The sequence below is a fragment of the Antennarius striatus genome, chromosome 9, assembly GCF_040054535.1.
Source record: "Antennarius striatus isolate MH-2024 chromosome 9, ASM4005453v1, whole genome shotgun sequence".
NCBI lineage: Eukaryota > Metazoa > Chordata > Actinopteri > Lophiiformes > Antennariidae > Antennarius > Antennarius striatus.
This window is the reverse complement of record NC_090784.1, coordinates 17467992-17483074: the sequence shown is the minus strand read 5'-3', so window position 1 is coordinate 17483074 and position 15083 is coordinate 17467992. Positions and strand designations below refer to the sequence as shown.

The 15083-nt window shown below is 42.5% G+C and overlaps 1 protein-coding gene across 4 annotated transcripts in view; it reads right to left on the bottom strand.

The window, feature by feature from the left end:
• ddr1 (discoidin domain receptor tyrosine kinase 1) overlaps positions 1–13233 on the bottom strand; it is a 36399-nt gene extending 23166 nt beyond the window's left edge. For all 4 annotated transcript variants that reach the window (XM_068323125.1, XM_068323126.1, XM_068323128.1 and 1 more), the window contains exons 1-2: positions 12867–13233; positions 2011–2159 (exon numbers count right to left, since the gene is read on the bottom strand). In XM_068323125.1, coding sequence (XP_068179226.1) covers positions 2011–2101 — 91 coding nt within the window. In that variant the 5' untranslated portion in view covers positions 2102–2159; positions 12867–13233. The remainder of the gene's footprint in view (positions 1–2010; positions 2160–12866) is intronic.
• Between the last annotated feature and the right edge of the window lie 1850 nt (positions 13234–15083).

Here is a 15083-nt window from a genome sequence, read left to right as displayed (position 1 = left end):
TGGCGGCATTATCAAGTCAACCAGACAGGATGGCCCCGGGCAGGAATTACCAAATGCCCCAGCTATCTGCACTGAAGTCATTCATGCTGACAAAATGGGCGGGGTGGAGAGGCTCACAGGTTGGGATGGTGATAAAGTGGGTGGGGGTACTGACAGTGATATAGAGAGGAGGGCTGGGGGTGACAGAAAGAGGCGGGGGCTGGGGGGGTGGGTAGGCGTCTAACTCAGTTTCTATCATTGAGTAAACGGACAGGAATGTTGGGCTGGATGGCAAACACTAAAAACCCCACGGGGTCCAACACACACACACACACACACACACACACACACACACACGCAGACAGGTGACCGTTTCATTACATCAACCCCCTTGACACATAACATCAGTCAACACCCTCCTATCTGCAATATTTTCCCCGCTCTCCGTCTCGTCCCTCTCCTCGTCCTCTGTTTTCACTTTCTCTTGATGTAATTTCTAATAAAAACATCGGCCCACCCACCGAGGCTCTCCGCTCACGCCGTCGGGCTATAAACAACACAGGTGTGTGAGTGTGTTTTGTGCCACAGTCTATTTCCTTCCCATCAATGTAGCAACAAACCCTTCAGTAAATGTGGAAACTAGAACATCTGAGATGAACTACAGGACGAACGACTGAAGGTTAACCGTTAGGGGTTTTTCATGATGCACGTTTCAGAAAAGAGGTAAAAGCTTTAAATTGACTGCAGGAAATGCTAATGTTAGCATGCTGTCATGATCACAGAGACAAGACTTCCTCATGGATTTCTTACTAGGTTTAAGACTTGGCCATTTACACTAATAGGAAGAATAGCGGAGGATTGGGAATACTAGAGGCATAAAATAACACTGATGCAATATTAAATATTAAAAAAAAAAATTCTGATGTTTTAAATCTTTTTTTTGGCCTTTATTATTTGAAAGGCCAACGGAAGAGGTGACAGAATGGGTGAAGGCACGCTGCAAAAGAGGCTGAATCAAACCCGTGACAACTTGTGGAGGACTCAGCTTCTGTTTGGGCCTCGCTTTCTACTAAATTAATTCAAACACACACGACACACAACAATAAACGCCCATCTCTTCTGTCCCATTCATGGTTTGGGCCGTTCCAGCCAGCAAACCGCCTCCTCTGATTTCACCTGGCCGGTTCTCAATCTCTAACCTCTCATGCTCGCCGCTCCCTTCCTTGATATTTTGACTGACACTTTCATGAGCTGCCTGGGCATTAACGGTCTTGACGAGCTAGGGGTGGAGGGCAGTGGGGGGGGGCACCTATCTCATTCTCCTGTTACACACGACTGGCTGGCAGATGCGGAGCGGACACAGGATAGCCTGTTGATGGCGGACGCAGAATGAGCATTAAGCCCGACTCGTGTTACAGGACTTTCTAAAATCCGAACTGATTGTTGAATCGGGTTTTATGACAAGAATCTCCACAGATTATCTTCTCTTGAATGTCAAACACGCAAGACCTGCAAATAATGGGGCCATCACACACAACGAGAATTCAATACGATTCTTGTGCCTGGGGGAGTGGGGAATGCAGTGTTTGAAAGTACTGGAGGAGCTAAGAAACTACAACAACAGGGGAAAAGAGTGTAGATGAGGAATGGGTTAACGTGGGCCTCAGACTGGAAGGTGTGAGGCTGGATCGATAAGAGCTACCAGATAATCTGGGCAAAACATCAGATCCAATCACAGTTCCGTACCAGTATCCTCTCCTGGCTATCAGGGTGAATTTGATGAAATCAGCTTTATTCCTATACTGTGAGCCCGACCTTATTTATCTGGGAGGGTCAGAACAGCAGGACGGGAAGAATGCTGCACTAGAAGAAGAAGAATGCGGCATGAGGTTTTTAAAAGCGTGAGTTTATGTGAAGAACGAACCAGCAGAGCTCTTCCATACGTGGAAAGTTTTTGTTGACTAAAGGAAATTAACTGATCAGATTTAAATCCTCTCTTGGCTGCATGTGTGTGAGTGTGTGATGTCTTACCGGGGTTAAAGTGCCACTCATGTTCCTCTGAAGACGACCCCAGCATCACCAAGACGGTGAGCAGAGTGACGGGAAACAATCGCAAGGCCATGACAGCATCAATACACCCGGTTACCTGTCTGGCGACACACTGATCCTCACAGGCATACCTGTAAAAAAAAAAAAGGAAAAAAGAAGAGATCTATTCGGATCTGCACTCTTGTCTGTGCTTGTTGAAAAAAAAAAAAACACCAACCACCATCGCTAGGCTTTATCTGCATTGTTAAGTCGAGCCTCAATCAAATCTTCTTAGTCCAAAGCATGCAGCTTTGTTTCTCAACAACATTCATGCCAAGCTCAGCAATGGAAAAAACCCCAAAGGAGAGACACAAAGCTGGGCAGCAAAGCCCACTTTCACATGCTAATTTGTCTTTTTTCCCCCTCTGGCAGCAGAATGTGGAGACATAACAATAGTTTTCTGCCTTTTGAAAAAGTACACACAGCATGGTAATTAAGGGTGGTATGATTAGCCAACCCCGTTTACGGTGACTTAATTTTATTCCTTCTGTATTTGAAATGCCATTAAATTCTCCAAAATAAAAATGGACAGAGCATACTTGGCCCATGTGGTTGGAGATACTTGGTTGGAATGAATAAATGGATTTAGTTGTAAAAAAAAATGAAGAAATGAAAGCAAATGAGTGAAGAACGATACAAAGACAGGTGTCCGAGTAGAGAACAGAAATATGTCCGGAGCAGAAATGAAAGATTTGATCAGAACAACATTAAGGGGATAGACTTAAAATTAATTTTAACAGTACACCAACACTATTTTTAAAATGGCACGATACTCCATGCTTTCTGTCTTATGGTTTTTGTCTGACACCAACAATATTGTACTGAACAAATGTAATAACAATTTTATTTTACTTTTACCATGCCTTGTGAAAACTTTTACTATTGACTCAATTCAAATAAGTTGGAGTAAATTTCATGATAAGTGGGAGTAACAGCTGGGACAGAGAGGCCAGGCTGTCTTTCCTGTAGACCCGCTGTGTTTCGGCTTCAGCTCTGGCTAGACTGGGACAGGCCGACAGCTGACACACAGCTGTAGTGACAAAAAATTGAAGGGGGGGTGCATGGATAGAGAATGTATGGAAACAGTGTGGATAGTTGAGTAAGTTGAGGCACAAAAGAGAAGAGATGATGGAACAAGTGTGGTGATGACATGGCTGCTTGTGTGTGTGTGTGTGTGTGTGTGTGTGTGTAGTCAGGAGAAGAGAGGTGGTCTGGAGGGGGTGACTTATGGCCTTCTGCTGTGTGTCTGCATGGGTCCGTGGGGCGTGGATGTGGGCATGGAGAAGATCTCAGGCGTAGCCAGTCGGTGCAGCTGTCCAGAGTGGAAGACAAAACGCAATCGATACTCGATGCATGTGTTCCGAGTGGGGAGGGAAAAAAATGAGAGAAAGACAAGCTGACAGCTTCTTTCCTTTACAGAAAAAAACACCCACGTTGCCCGAATATGCGTGCAATCGAGCCAGATGACAAAATACTGAAAAATGGACTAAGCTGTGTGTGCAAAAAAACAGAACTGAGAAACTGATGACTGGGCCCCAGTGGGTGTCAACAAACATCATTTTCAACACTGTTACATGAAGGGTTCGTCTGTGGAGGAGTAACACAGAGAGAGACGAGGGCGTTGAAGACGAGACAACAAACTGAAAAGAAGGAACAAAAGTTGCTGCAACCATCCAAGAGCATTGCTGTTGGAAATGTCAAGTGATGTTGAACAGCTGTGGTTAGCGTTCACAGGGATGAGAGCGGGGCCCGCTGCGCTCTGGAGAAGGCAGCTCAGCGTGGAGCCCAATCTTCATTCTCACGTTTTTTCGTGCCTAATCTAAAAGCAGACTAATGAAAACGTACGAGCAGAAGCGTTCGACAGCAACACGTAACTGAAGAGAGTCGAGAGCAGAGAGACGTGCAGAACCTTTTCTGTTAGCGGTTGTTGCATCATTAAAAGATAGTTTGCCAGAGTCTCTATAATTAGATTGCTCTGTGAAAAACTGGCAAGACTGCGTTGGCGCTGGTTAGCATCTTTTCTAGCGCTTCCCCAGTGTTGGAATGAAATGTTTGCATTCGTTATTCTTTCCAGTTAGTATTAAGCCCGTCCAACAGTTAGTTTTGACCTGGAGGGCAGATGGTTTTTGCGTGTTTTAGCCCATTAACTGCAAGTCGTGTTGCCAAAGCTTTACATCAGTGCAAAGGATTTTACAAAACCTTTCGGTTGTTTTGTCTGGTGATTTCCCCGCAGTCCAGACAGTCATTCGTTTAAATTATTACATAAAGACAACATGGTGAAGTTGAACCCTAAAAAGGTAATGAATCACAATTTAGTGCACATTCCTTAAAGTACATAATCTGAGAGCTGTTGAACAGGAAGTACAGTGAGCCCTCGTTCTTTGAGGTTCATGCGTTTCAGGAACCAGACGCAATTAAGGAATCCGTGAGATCGAGATCGCAATCTATTTATCTTATTATTTACGGTGAACATTTATGAGCTCTCCCCATACTGATATTAAACCACCTTCTATCTGTATTACCTTCTCCCACACTCTTATTGACTGTTTAAAGCACTTCTGTGTCTCACAAAAGTCTGAGACTGACGGAACGGAGCGCACTTCCGGATGCCGTCAGCCAATACGTACGGTATCACATGTCTGCCGACCAAAAATCCGCGATGACATGGAGTCGCGAGCGTTGATGCGCGAGGACGCTCTGTAATCAAGATTTTGAAATTACAATAAATGACAAAATAATAGTTTATTACTATATTCTGTTATATTTTTCCTGACAAAACATACATTGTGATTTCATCTCGTAAAATGCACCAACGACATCATACCTGTAAAACGTGGCCTATGCTAAACTGAATTTGCCGCATCGCACTGATTAACCCTCATGTTCACTGTGATGGTTACAGTCAGTTCAAACAGGCAGTGGCATCAAGGATATGTACTGTATTTGTCCCATTTGGGAAGCAGCGATGTGATGGATGTGATTCGTGGTTAATTTGCTAAAACCTCTAAGGCTTGCTTCTCTGCTGCAACGTCTGTCTTGTCTGTACACGGACCTAAATGTGTGAAATCTCTTATCACAGCCGGTGAGTAATACTCATTTAGACATGACTAATGGCCACTGGGAGATAGACAGTCGGAAGCTCTTTGTTTTTGGATTTCCGTCAGTGTGTGGGGAAGCTGGTGAGGTCGCACGCACCACTAACCTCCCCGTCCCGGAGAGGAGGAAGCTGGAATTAATCTTCAAACTTCACAACACACTGAAGGGTGACCGTGCCAGTCAAACAAGGTCATTTTACGCTTTCCCGAAAAACAAGACTTGAGTGTGTGCATTCGGGGATGTTGTGAGTAAAGTGCTTCTCTCTGAAGGGCGACGGGTTCATTGTTTAAGCTGAGTAGGATAAAGATGAGCTGTTTAGTTGCACAAAACCGTCTGCGTTCTTCTTTTTCCTCTTGGAAAAAAAAATCCTGCAGTTCAGTTCAATATTAAATGTGAAATTACAGGCAGTGCATTTCTCATAATCAACATCCCGCCCATCCACAGATGAGCCACAATATATCAGGGAGCTGCGGGTAACGTCTGATGTTAGTGGTCATACGTTGGTCATCAAATTCTAGAGTTATGTGTCATAATATTCATCTATATAAGGAAGCGCCAGTCACAACCATGGAATCTGATTTCACTGAGTCTTAGCAGAGGTAGGGGAAGCAACAGGGAAGAACGGATGAGTCAGTTAAACACGGCAATGCCGAGTCAGATGAACAAATTAATCTGCAGGAAGGGAAAGGAGAAATTGCATGACCGAAGGAGGTGAATCATTGTGGAATTTGGAGAGCATGGTAAGGGGATTGAAAAGGACAAAAACAGGTTTCCCAGAATAGTTAAGTTGTACTGAACTTTGCATGACTCATTAAGACCTTAAAAAAAAACACCTTCCTGGCAGTGCGGTTTAAGCAGGGCAGTGTCATAAAGCAGAGATGTAAAACAGCTCAGCACACAGAAGATCCCATTCACAAGTTACCTCTGGTGGTAGGCAAGCACAGGCACCTATTGGCCCAGTCTAAAAGGTGCTGCAAAAAAAAAAAACTTAAAAGAAAAAAAAAGAGCTCATAAGCGTGCAGCAACACAAATCTGAAATCCTATTAATCATAAATAAAATGTTAAACCACCACCAGTCTTTCCTGCTCATACTTGAAAGCAGATCTACTTGGCCCTTCAGCCCATTTGGAGCAATGCTCAGCATTTTAAGTGCATGGCAGAAAGAGACAAATGGTGACTGATTACCACAGGTTGGTCTGGAAAATGAAGAATGCCCTCATCAACACCAGACTAAACCTATTTTCAAATGTTGAGACAAAGCCTTACGCTAGGCTGATAGCCAGAAACACATTTTTCTTGATTTTCTTTCCTTTTTTCTAACGCTTTGGAGTAGACAAGACATATTACGGGTTTGTGGAGGTGGTATATATTAAAGGAAAGTACACAAACATCTACTGTTTAAAATGCATCAATCAATACTGAATAGGCACATGTATCCAATTTTGCAATGCCTTCAAAAGAACAAAAACAATTTAAAAACTTGAGACTCTTAGGAACATGGTAGTCATTTGGGACAATAGCCAGAGGGAAGGCAGCTTTTTGGATGTATTGTCAGCTTTTTGGTAGATGTAGACATGATTTACTTACTCCCCAAGAGTAGACACGCACAATGTTGGCTGTTAGCAGACAAACACAAAAGATAACACTGAACAAGCTAGGAAAATATGTTAAATTATAACAAAATAGTGGTTTATCAACAATCTGTATAATCTGCTCCAATATATTTCAGTGCCTTGAAAGTAATGTTGGTGTTACGTTGGTTGTAATTTTCTTGGTGATTTCATTTTTGACAGCGGCTTTATATCAACTGTGTGCCATTTAAAAGCTTGGAAAATGTGGAAAAATTTTACTTCACTTCTAGCAATAATCAGAAAATGAGTAAGCCGTAAATCAAAAGGTAACGACGAGATAAAACCAACATTTCTCTAACTGAATGAAGATAAACAGAATATTAAGTCTGGACAGTTGTTTAGTAGAGCCATCATTGTTCTCCAGTATTATGTCATCATCAAACACATCATGTATTGACGACCAGTCAAGGCAATTATAATTCATTGAGATGGTTTCCTTCAAGATCTTTCTCTGACTTTTCAAGAGAGGTCAAATTTGATATTTGATCATCATTGCAAAAACAAATAAATTTAAAATTCCTGAATTATCCAGTTAACAGTCACACAACACAACCAGTGATGCAATGCCATTACCTCATTGCCGGAGTTAACAAATAAAGGTGTCTGGGAGTTTAAATTTGACAAAGACTCTAAGTTATAACAATGTTTGTCACCAAACTGAAGTCATGCTATTCCTCTTATCTCATTTTCACCACCTCACTCAATCAATGGGATCTATGGTGAGTTTGTTGTTCATTAGCTGGATCAAAAGCGGGATAAAAGAGCAAAGTCCTCTCTTCACAGTCAGAAAAAAAGAAGAAAAAAAAGAGGAGAGTGTATCTCAAGTTGTTCTGGGAAATAGGATTTGAATACCAAAAACCGTCATCAACGGAAAAGCAGTTTTTGTAAGGGCTTGAAGTTTCATGCATGTCGGTACATGTATTCGGCCCTTCTCAGCACTTTTCTGTCTGCATTCAATACCCCTGGAATGAAAAGAGAGTCATTTCACGTTTCAGTGAAAGCAAGTTAATGAGAGACCTCTGCTGAACTAGTCATGTGGTGCAAAAACACAAACCATTACGTTTGACCTCATTTGAAGCATAAACGTGAAAATAATATAGAGAATCTAGCATATATGTGGTAGCATTAGCGCGGCAATATCACAGTCTGGCAGCAGAGCGTATTTGGCGCTCGTGTGACGCCGGGGCCGTTTTATGGCTGTGGTGTGATGGCAAGCAGCAGCCCGATTCCCCGAATTCAATTTGCACAGTCTCACTGCCACCTGTCAGAGCACCAGTGAGAAGCAGAGGGATGACAGGGTGAAAGGAGAAAGGAGAGGCATGTGACAGCACAGTGCTAGTCTCACAATGGTTGGAGAGAAAATACACAAAGACAGACTCAGGAATGTTATGATTGAGGAAAAATGCCCTCTAATAATCAAATGAAAAGGCCCAGAAAAGATGGAGAAAGAGTGGGGCAAAGGCTTTATCGTCTGAGCTGCTATTGAAACAAATATAAGGAATGGAAAAGCAGGACAGAGGGATGACAGAAGGGTGGGAATGAAGCTGGGATGGCCTGGAGGAAAACAGAACAGAATGAAACATCACGGAGATCGGGTTCAACGGGAGTGAATTGAGTGAGACTAAGCATTTTGAGTCAGGGAATAACAGCCCAGCCAAACCCAACCCTCTCTCAGATATCTCCATCTCATTTCTAATGAACAACAGCTGAGCAGTGAAGGAAAAGATTGTCAGATGTCTTTTGAGCTGTTTAATGTTCCGATTTGGCAGCGCACGCAAAAAAAAAAAAAAGAAAAAGAAATACGCTCAGCAAAACCTAATTAGGACACAAAAATTTGGTGGTGGCTTCATTAAAGCTCCAAACAGCAACACACAGAAGCAACTGATCTCTGTTAAAAGCCTAAGGCAATCACCTCCATCACACTTCCAGCCCACCTCTTTCAGAAAAAAAAGCCTCCTAAAAAGAGCTAAATTACACATCACACAACAGCTTCCTGATGCTAACGTATCCCTAAACCCTGGGAGGGAAACACTCAAAAAGTTGGCCCCGTTCGTGGGGACGTCGTTACCATACACATTCATCACACGACGACAGGACATTTTAAAAAGACAGCCATGTTTGATGCAAAGCATAATTTTCTTCTCTGTTCAAACAGGGTTTCAAAAGCACTTCTTTTGCCAGGAGCCATTAGTAGTGATTCACGAGAGGAGCAATACGTGCTCAGACAATAACAACACTGTAGTGTGAGGATTTGATTAGGGATGAGAAACTACAATCAATTTTTTCTTAGGAAAAAAAAAAAAAAGCCGACAGAAAGAAAGCAGCAGTGCTTGCATCGACTTCTAATTAAAGTTGGAACGTTTCCATTTTTCATAAGGTCCCTCTACTTTTATCTGTCGTGACAACTTCATCTGCCAGTCGAGCTCGATGTGAAGCAAAGGTCGGTGTGAACACGCTGGATTCGGTGGAATCCTTTGTTAATTAGATCCTTATTTTAACACCAGATGCTTGCTTTAAGTTAAAATAGCTCTCATCTTATACAATCCTTTTCCTTCATAAGGGTTGGGGTGTTATTACACAGGAAGTTATTTAAAACCATGTGTCTCCCAATGGAGGTAGATGAAGTCTTACAGATTGCCTCAGGTTGGAGTCTGTTTGAGGAAAATTTGGTTGTAGATACAAGTTTTAAGCCAAAAATATCTGAGAAAGTGGTGTGAGACAGAACTTAGTGAGGTTCCCAAACCTCTGCTGCACATCAATTATCACTAATCGCTGCTCAAAGCTACGTTAAATGCTGCTAGCACAACACCTGACTCTGAATTAATTATTCACAGTTCCGTTGAATTATGGGCAATGATATAGGTTTTTAATAAAGAAGAAGAATGCTTTGAATGCAAAAAAAAGACTATTTCTGGTTCTATTAATATTTTTTTTGATAAATTATTCAACAAAATCTGACAATATTACAAGAGCAGGATGCTAAATATGTGCAGAATTCTTTACAAACATATATTACAGCTCAGAAATTATACGCTAGCTGAATTAACATTTCCCATTTGCTGATAACCTATTAAATTCTATTTTGGACATTAGCAACTCCAAAATTGAGTTGATTTTAGGTCATATGCAGAAATATTCTGCATGATGTCGAGTTTCACTGAAGTCAAAGCCTGACATACCTTGATAAGATATTGTGACAAATTCTTTGAAGACAGAAAACAGCTAAAATATGGCCCCAGTTTGCTCGCATCCAAGCAGCAAACATTGTTATCTATCCAGGACACCCTTGGCATGAAGAGCAAACAGATAAATGAGGGAAGATAGGAGAGAGAAGGCTGGGGATGAGATGGATGAGTGGAGGGAGGAGGTGTATAAATGAAACATCTAGTGTTGCTTCAAAGGCACGGGTGAGATATAAGATGAAGAAGTATGTGTGTGTTCCATGTTAGATGCCGAGAGAGACACAACCACGGAATGATCAATTAGGGGATCAAAGTAGGCTAGATGAAGAGATGAAGGCCCACTGTAGTGGAAGGGAGGGCAAATCTGAAAGATGGTAGGACTTTAGAGATGGAGATTCACCGCACTGACAACTAAATCCCAACCCTCTCCTAACCCCAAATCCCCCCCCAGATGGAGCTTTGAAGCGTCACAGCCCATTACTTGATGATTTTGTTTCTTCGACATCGGTGAAGCTGGTTTTTCAAGTGACCACACGTCTGACAAATGCAATTTAAGTGTCCGGCTGTCTAGACTTGAAGGAAGATTGGTTTAAGAAAACATGGTGGACAGTAGGGTCTGAGCTTCATTTCATTTCAATTGGAGGGGGGACAGAAAGGAGACAAGTAAGCGTAAATGAATTCTTTCACTCGCCTCAAGGTTCTTGCTCAGTCAGTTGGGATCCAATTACTAGCAAAAAACAGAAATGGAGTTGTTTCCTTATACATGATCGCCAAAGAGAAATGTCGCCTGAGAGGCAGCTCCTGTGGACTCAGAACACCAGTCATCATTGTGCTCTTTCATGTGGTTAACAACCGTTTGCGCTCCAATGCTGTGAAGATCAGGTAACTATGCAAGACATGAAATTAAATGATTGTGCCGGATCTGCCTTTGTGTTTTCAATGTGTATCCACCTGCTAAAAGTCTTTTCAGAATACCCAATAACCAGAAACACAAAGTCACAAAGCCTGGCTGCCACCAACAGAATGACCCAGATAGAGGACAATAGACTGAGGTTAATGATCAGCCAGACCAGAAAGGCCAGACCTAAGTGTAAGCTTGTGTAAGCTTTCACACAGACAAACATCTGCGTGTTTTCATTAACACAAACACAGTCATTGCACAAACTACAAGATTCAATTCATTTTTCCTGCCTTGTACATAAAATATGGCTTTTGAAGATTAACAATACAGTCTTTGAAGACTATTTTCACCTCTTAGATATCCTAAATAACAAATGACAGAATAAAATGCCATAAAATAAGTTGAGTTGCTTGTGTTTCAAGTTTTGAGCAATTAATATAATTGTCTCCTTATTGTACCGTGACAAAAACACATCAATCACCACAAATAGCTGTTCCTATGTTCCCTCAGCAAGAACAATTATACTCATGTAACAGATATATCCAACTATTTAGTATATTATGTGTCTCCTCTGCTGGACTACAGTGCTGATAAAATGCAGCTATGCGGGGCCAATGGCTCTCGTGGGATGTTGTGGGGGAATTAGCTGCCAGATGCCCATTAGACTGGGATCCAGCAGTCCTGTGCTTGTGGAGAGAGCCTGTGCACCTACACCCAGGGCTCCACCTCACTTTATATCCCTGCCTTTGCTACAAAGAGGGACAGACCAGGAAGAGAGAAAATTGCCTTTTATTGCCTCTTTATCTATTGGCAAACTCACCCCCTCCCCAACGACACACTAACTTCCTCATCCCAACAGTATAACAATCCTGCAGCTTGTCTGGACTACCTGTTCTGTCCGCCCATATGTACCATTTTCCTGTGGTGGGACAGACGTTGGCTTCTCCAACCGCTGAAGCCGATTGTCAACACACGGAAGCACAAAGAAGCTGACCACAGAAACTCGTCATCACACCCACATTTCAACTCTCTCCTCCTGTCCTACTCCTGCCTCACAGACTGTTTGAAATGTCTCTAAGCTGAACTTCTTCTGCTCTCACAGAGCGGAGAATCCATCCTCACAACTGTAGCCCTTCCTATGGAATTGTGAACATTCTGAAAGCGCTCCTGGCAGCTCCACCCCAGAGCCTGCAAATGTTTTCTGTATCAACACAGCCGGGCCACCCAGCAACGAACTCAGGTTCTGAATTTATATGCTATAGAAAGAGAAGCACCACCTCCAGGGCCACGGGTGAATGAAACCAGAGCGGATGCTCTTACAGGAGGTCACCTGTGGTGCTGCAAGGTCACAAGGTTAATGGTGGGGGGGGTGATGACCAACACCTGGATGTAATGGGGTCTTCCTGGCCAATATAATTTACTGACCCGTGCTTTGGAGCTGCTGCAGCTCCAAAAGGAATATGTCTTGTTAAACTTGTAATGCTTGAGTGTGTTTTTGTGATGCAAGGCTAATGAAGAGTTACTTTTATAGTCGGGAGTAAAGTGTCCGTGGATAATAAAACGCACATCATAGTTAGGGGGTGTCACAGGCGAAGAACGATTGGAGATGATGGCTGGTACAAATCACGATTCTCTGCTGCCAAGTGTCCACATTTAAAATAAGTACACATATAAATCGGTTTCAGACTAAATAAATCGGATTATTTCCGCAGCATGGTCGATGAGAGCCGGGATCCACACGGACGTGCGCAAGGAGACCCGGGGCGCAACGTCTCACCTCACATGCGCTTCCCAGCAGCCCGTGGCCGGCGTCCAGAGCCGGGATCGTCACGCAGCGAGACACATAGACGCCAAGCCACAGACGAGAGGCAGACAGACAGGCAGACAGGCAGACAGACAGCTGGACATATCCGTTGCAATATTATTGCAGTCGCTTATTATGGAGTCTTGGAAACGCGCGAAGGGTTTTTAAAGAAGTAGGATACTTACCTAAAATACGCGGAGAGAAGTGCGCTGTGACAGTGGTTTCAAACTTTTTAGATGAAGTCTGTATCAAATGTATGAAACTTGTCCTGAACACGTCCAGTAAATAATCCAAAACCGTGTTCTGGAGTCAGTTCTTGCGCTCAGTGGTTCGATTTCTATAAAAAATAAAGATGACACTGATTTATCTGAATAAGCTGAACGCGCCGGATGATACCAGACCCGCAGCCCGTCTTGTACTTGACGTGCTGAGGTTGAATAGTTGAAAAACTTGTCGACACTTGAAGAGCTGTGAAAACAGTGTCACACCGTCCTGGAAATGCTCAGATTCGGCCGTCTCTATCTCAGCCCCGGGGCGGCTACGCAGCTCCAACTTCTCTCGGTGCTCAGGAGCCGGGGTAGCAGCAGGCGCCACCAGGTGCTCATTTACATAACTGCACCGGCTCTGCCCAATCACAGCCCCGAGCAAGGTGTCTGATTGAATATTCAAGTAGGCGCATCATCCAATCAGAGCTTCCTGTGGGCGGGGTTTGTGATCTGAACGACACTGTAGAATGAAATTTCAATGTGGAGCCTTTGGGGGCAATGGGAGTTTCTTTGTTACAGCAACACTGAGATTTGGGGAATATGACATCCGATACAGCAAGCATAGCGCTCTCAACAGATTAACCCTTTGCATGTAAGAGTAAGAAGATGTCTGCTGTTTTTAAACATATATTCTTTGATCATGTTAACTTGTAAAACCTGAACTATCCTGTGCGCTTAGGCTCTTTGCGCTTAGGCTCTTTGTATCTGAATCAGTAAATGTAGACCAATGCACTCTGGGTTGGTAATTAGCTCTAAAGGGAACTTCATTACAGAGTACTAGTGGTGGAACACCATGCTATCACTGCCCTGGGCTATAATGAGTCAGAATGAAGGGTTTGCAATGAAACTCAACGATAGATCTGACAGCAAAAAAGCTTTTAATATGAGACCCTGAGGCAAGTTAAGAGTGAGGTGGACATTTATGTTATAATAGAACCACATGTGTGGATGTTTAACGATTTCATCAAAAATTAAACCAGTCATACATTGGCAGTTTAGAACAAGGTCGTGCAAATGTTACAGTATGTGTTGGTACTTGCCTGCCTGACGGAGGGGAGGGAAACTTTAGACTGTGCTCAATCAGCAGCAAGGGACAATAAAGGTCATTTAACACACTCAGAGCTCCACCTCAGGAGAGGAACACAGATAAACTCCCTACTGCCTAATGTTCTCTCCTTCTTCTGTGTGTGGAAATGCATGTGCATGTAAATGTGTTTCAGTTCGTCTAACACACACATATCACCTCAGGAACTCTTTGCAATGAGGCAGTCTTGTTAATAAGAGAAAGATGTTTTGTCATTTTGTACGTTTCTTGTGGGAAAGCAGTGCTTTTTACTCTTCTGCATTTGCAATAACTAGATGGTTTCCAGATTAAACAAATGATTAGTTTAGAAAAGTTATTTCTCGCTCTTACATGAATCTGTTCAGTTTTTTTATAACACTGAAGTACTCCTAATGTTTGGCAATAACAATATTTACAATACAGTAATATGATTGTATAACACAACAACTAATCTGTACATGTCATGCTTCAAGTGCTTTAAGTGAAATATTCAATATTTACAACACTAGTATGTGTGCTAATGCTTCTTCATAATGTTTTTAAATGATATATTCATAATTACATGTTAGAAAAATGATCAAATAAAACAGAAATATACAATTGTAACTTAGCACGTAAAAGCTGCATGAGCTGCATGCATATAGACACAAATACAAAATATTTGAAAGGCTCACTAAGTTTTATTGATATGTGCTCTTGATTATTCTTTATTGTTTCTGCTCTATTCAATCCACCTCCACCTCAATCCACCGTCTCCACTTCCCCATTCCTGCCCCGTAGCCATTCCTCCATCGCTCTTCAAGTTTCTCTGTTTGTAAAGACTTTAGCTGGACTTTCATCTGGCCTCATTCTCTCTGCATATCATTAACATTCTCTCACTGCCTTTCAATTTAGAGCCAAACCAGACCAAAACACTCATCACTCCTCATGTTTAATGGTTAAGTTTTCCCCCGTTTCCATTCTGTACATAAAAAAAAAAGTCTTGTGAGAGCGGAATTTTATTCCCTGTTCAGCCGCAATGCTTTCATGATTTATTCATGTTTTCTGCTTCTCTGGAGTCAGTTTCCCCTTAA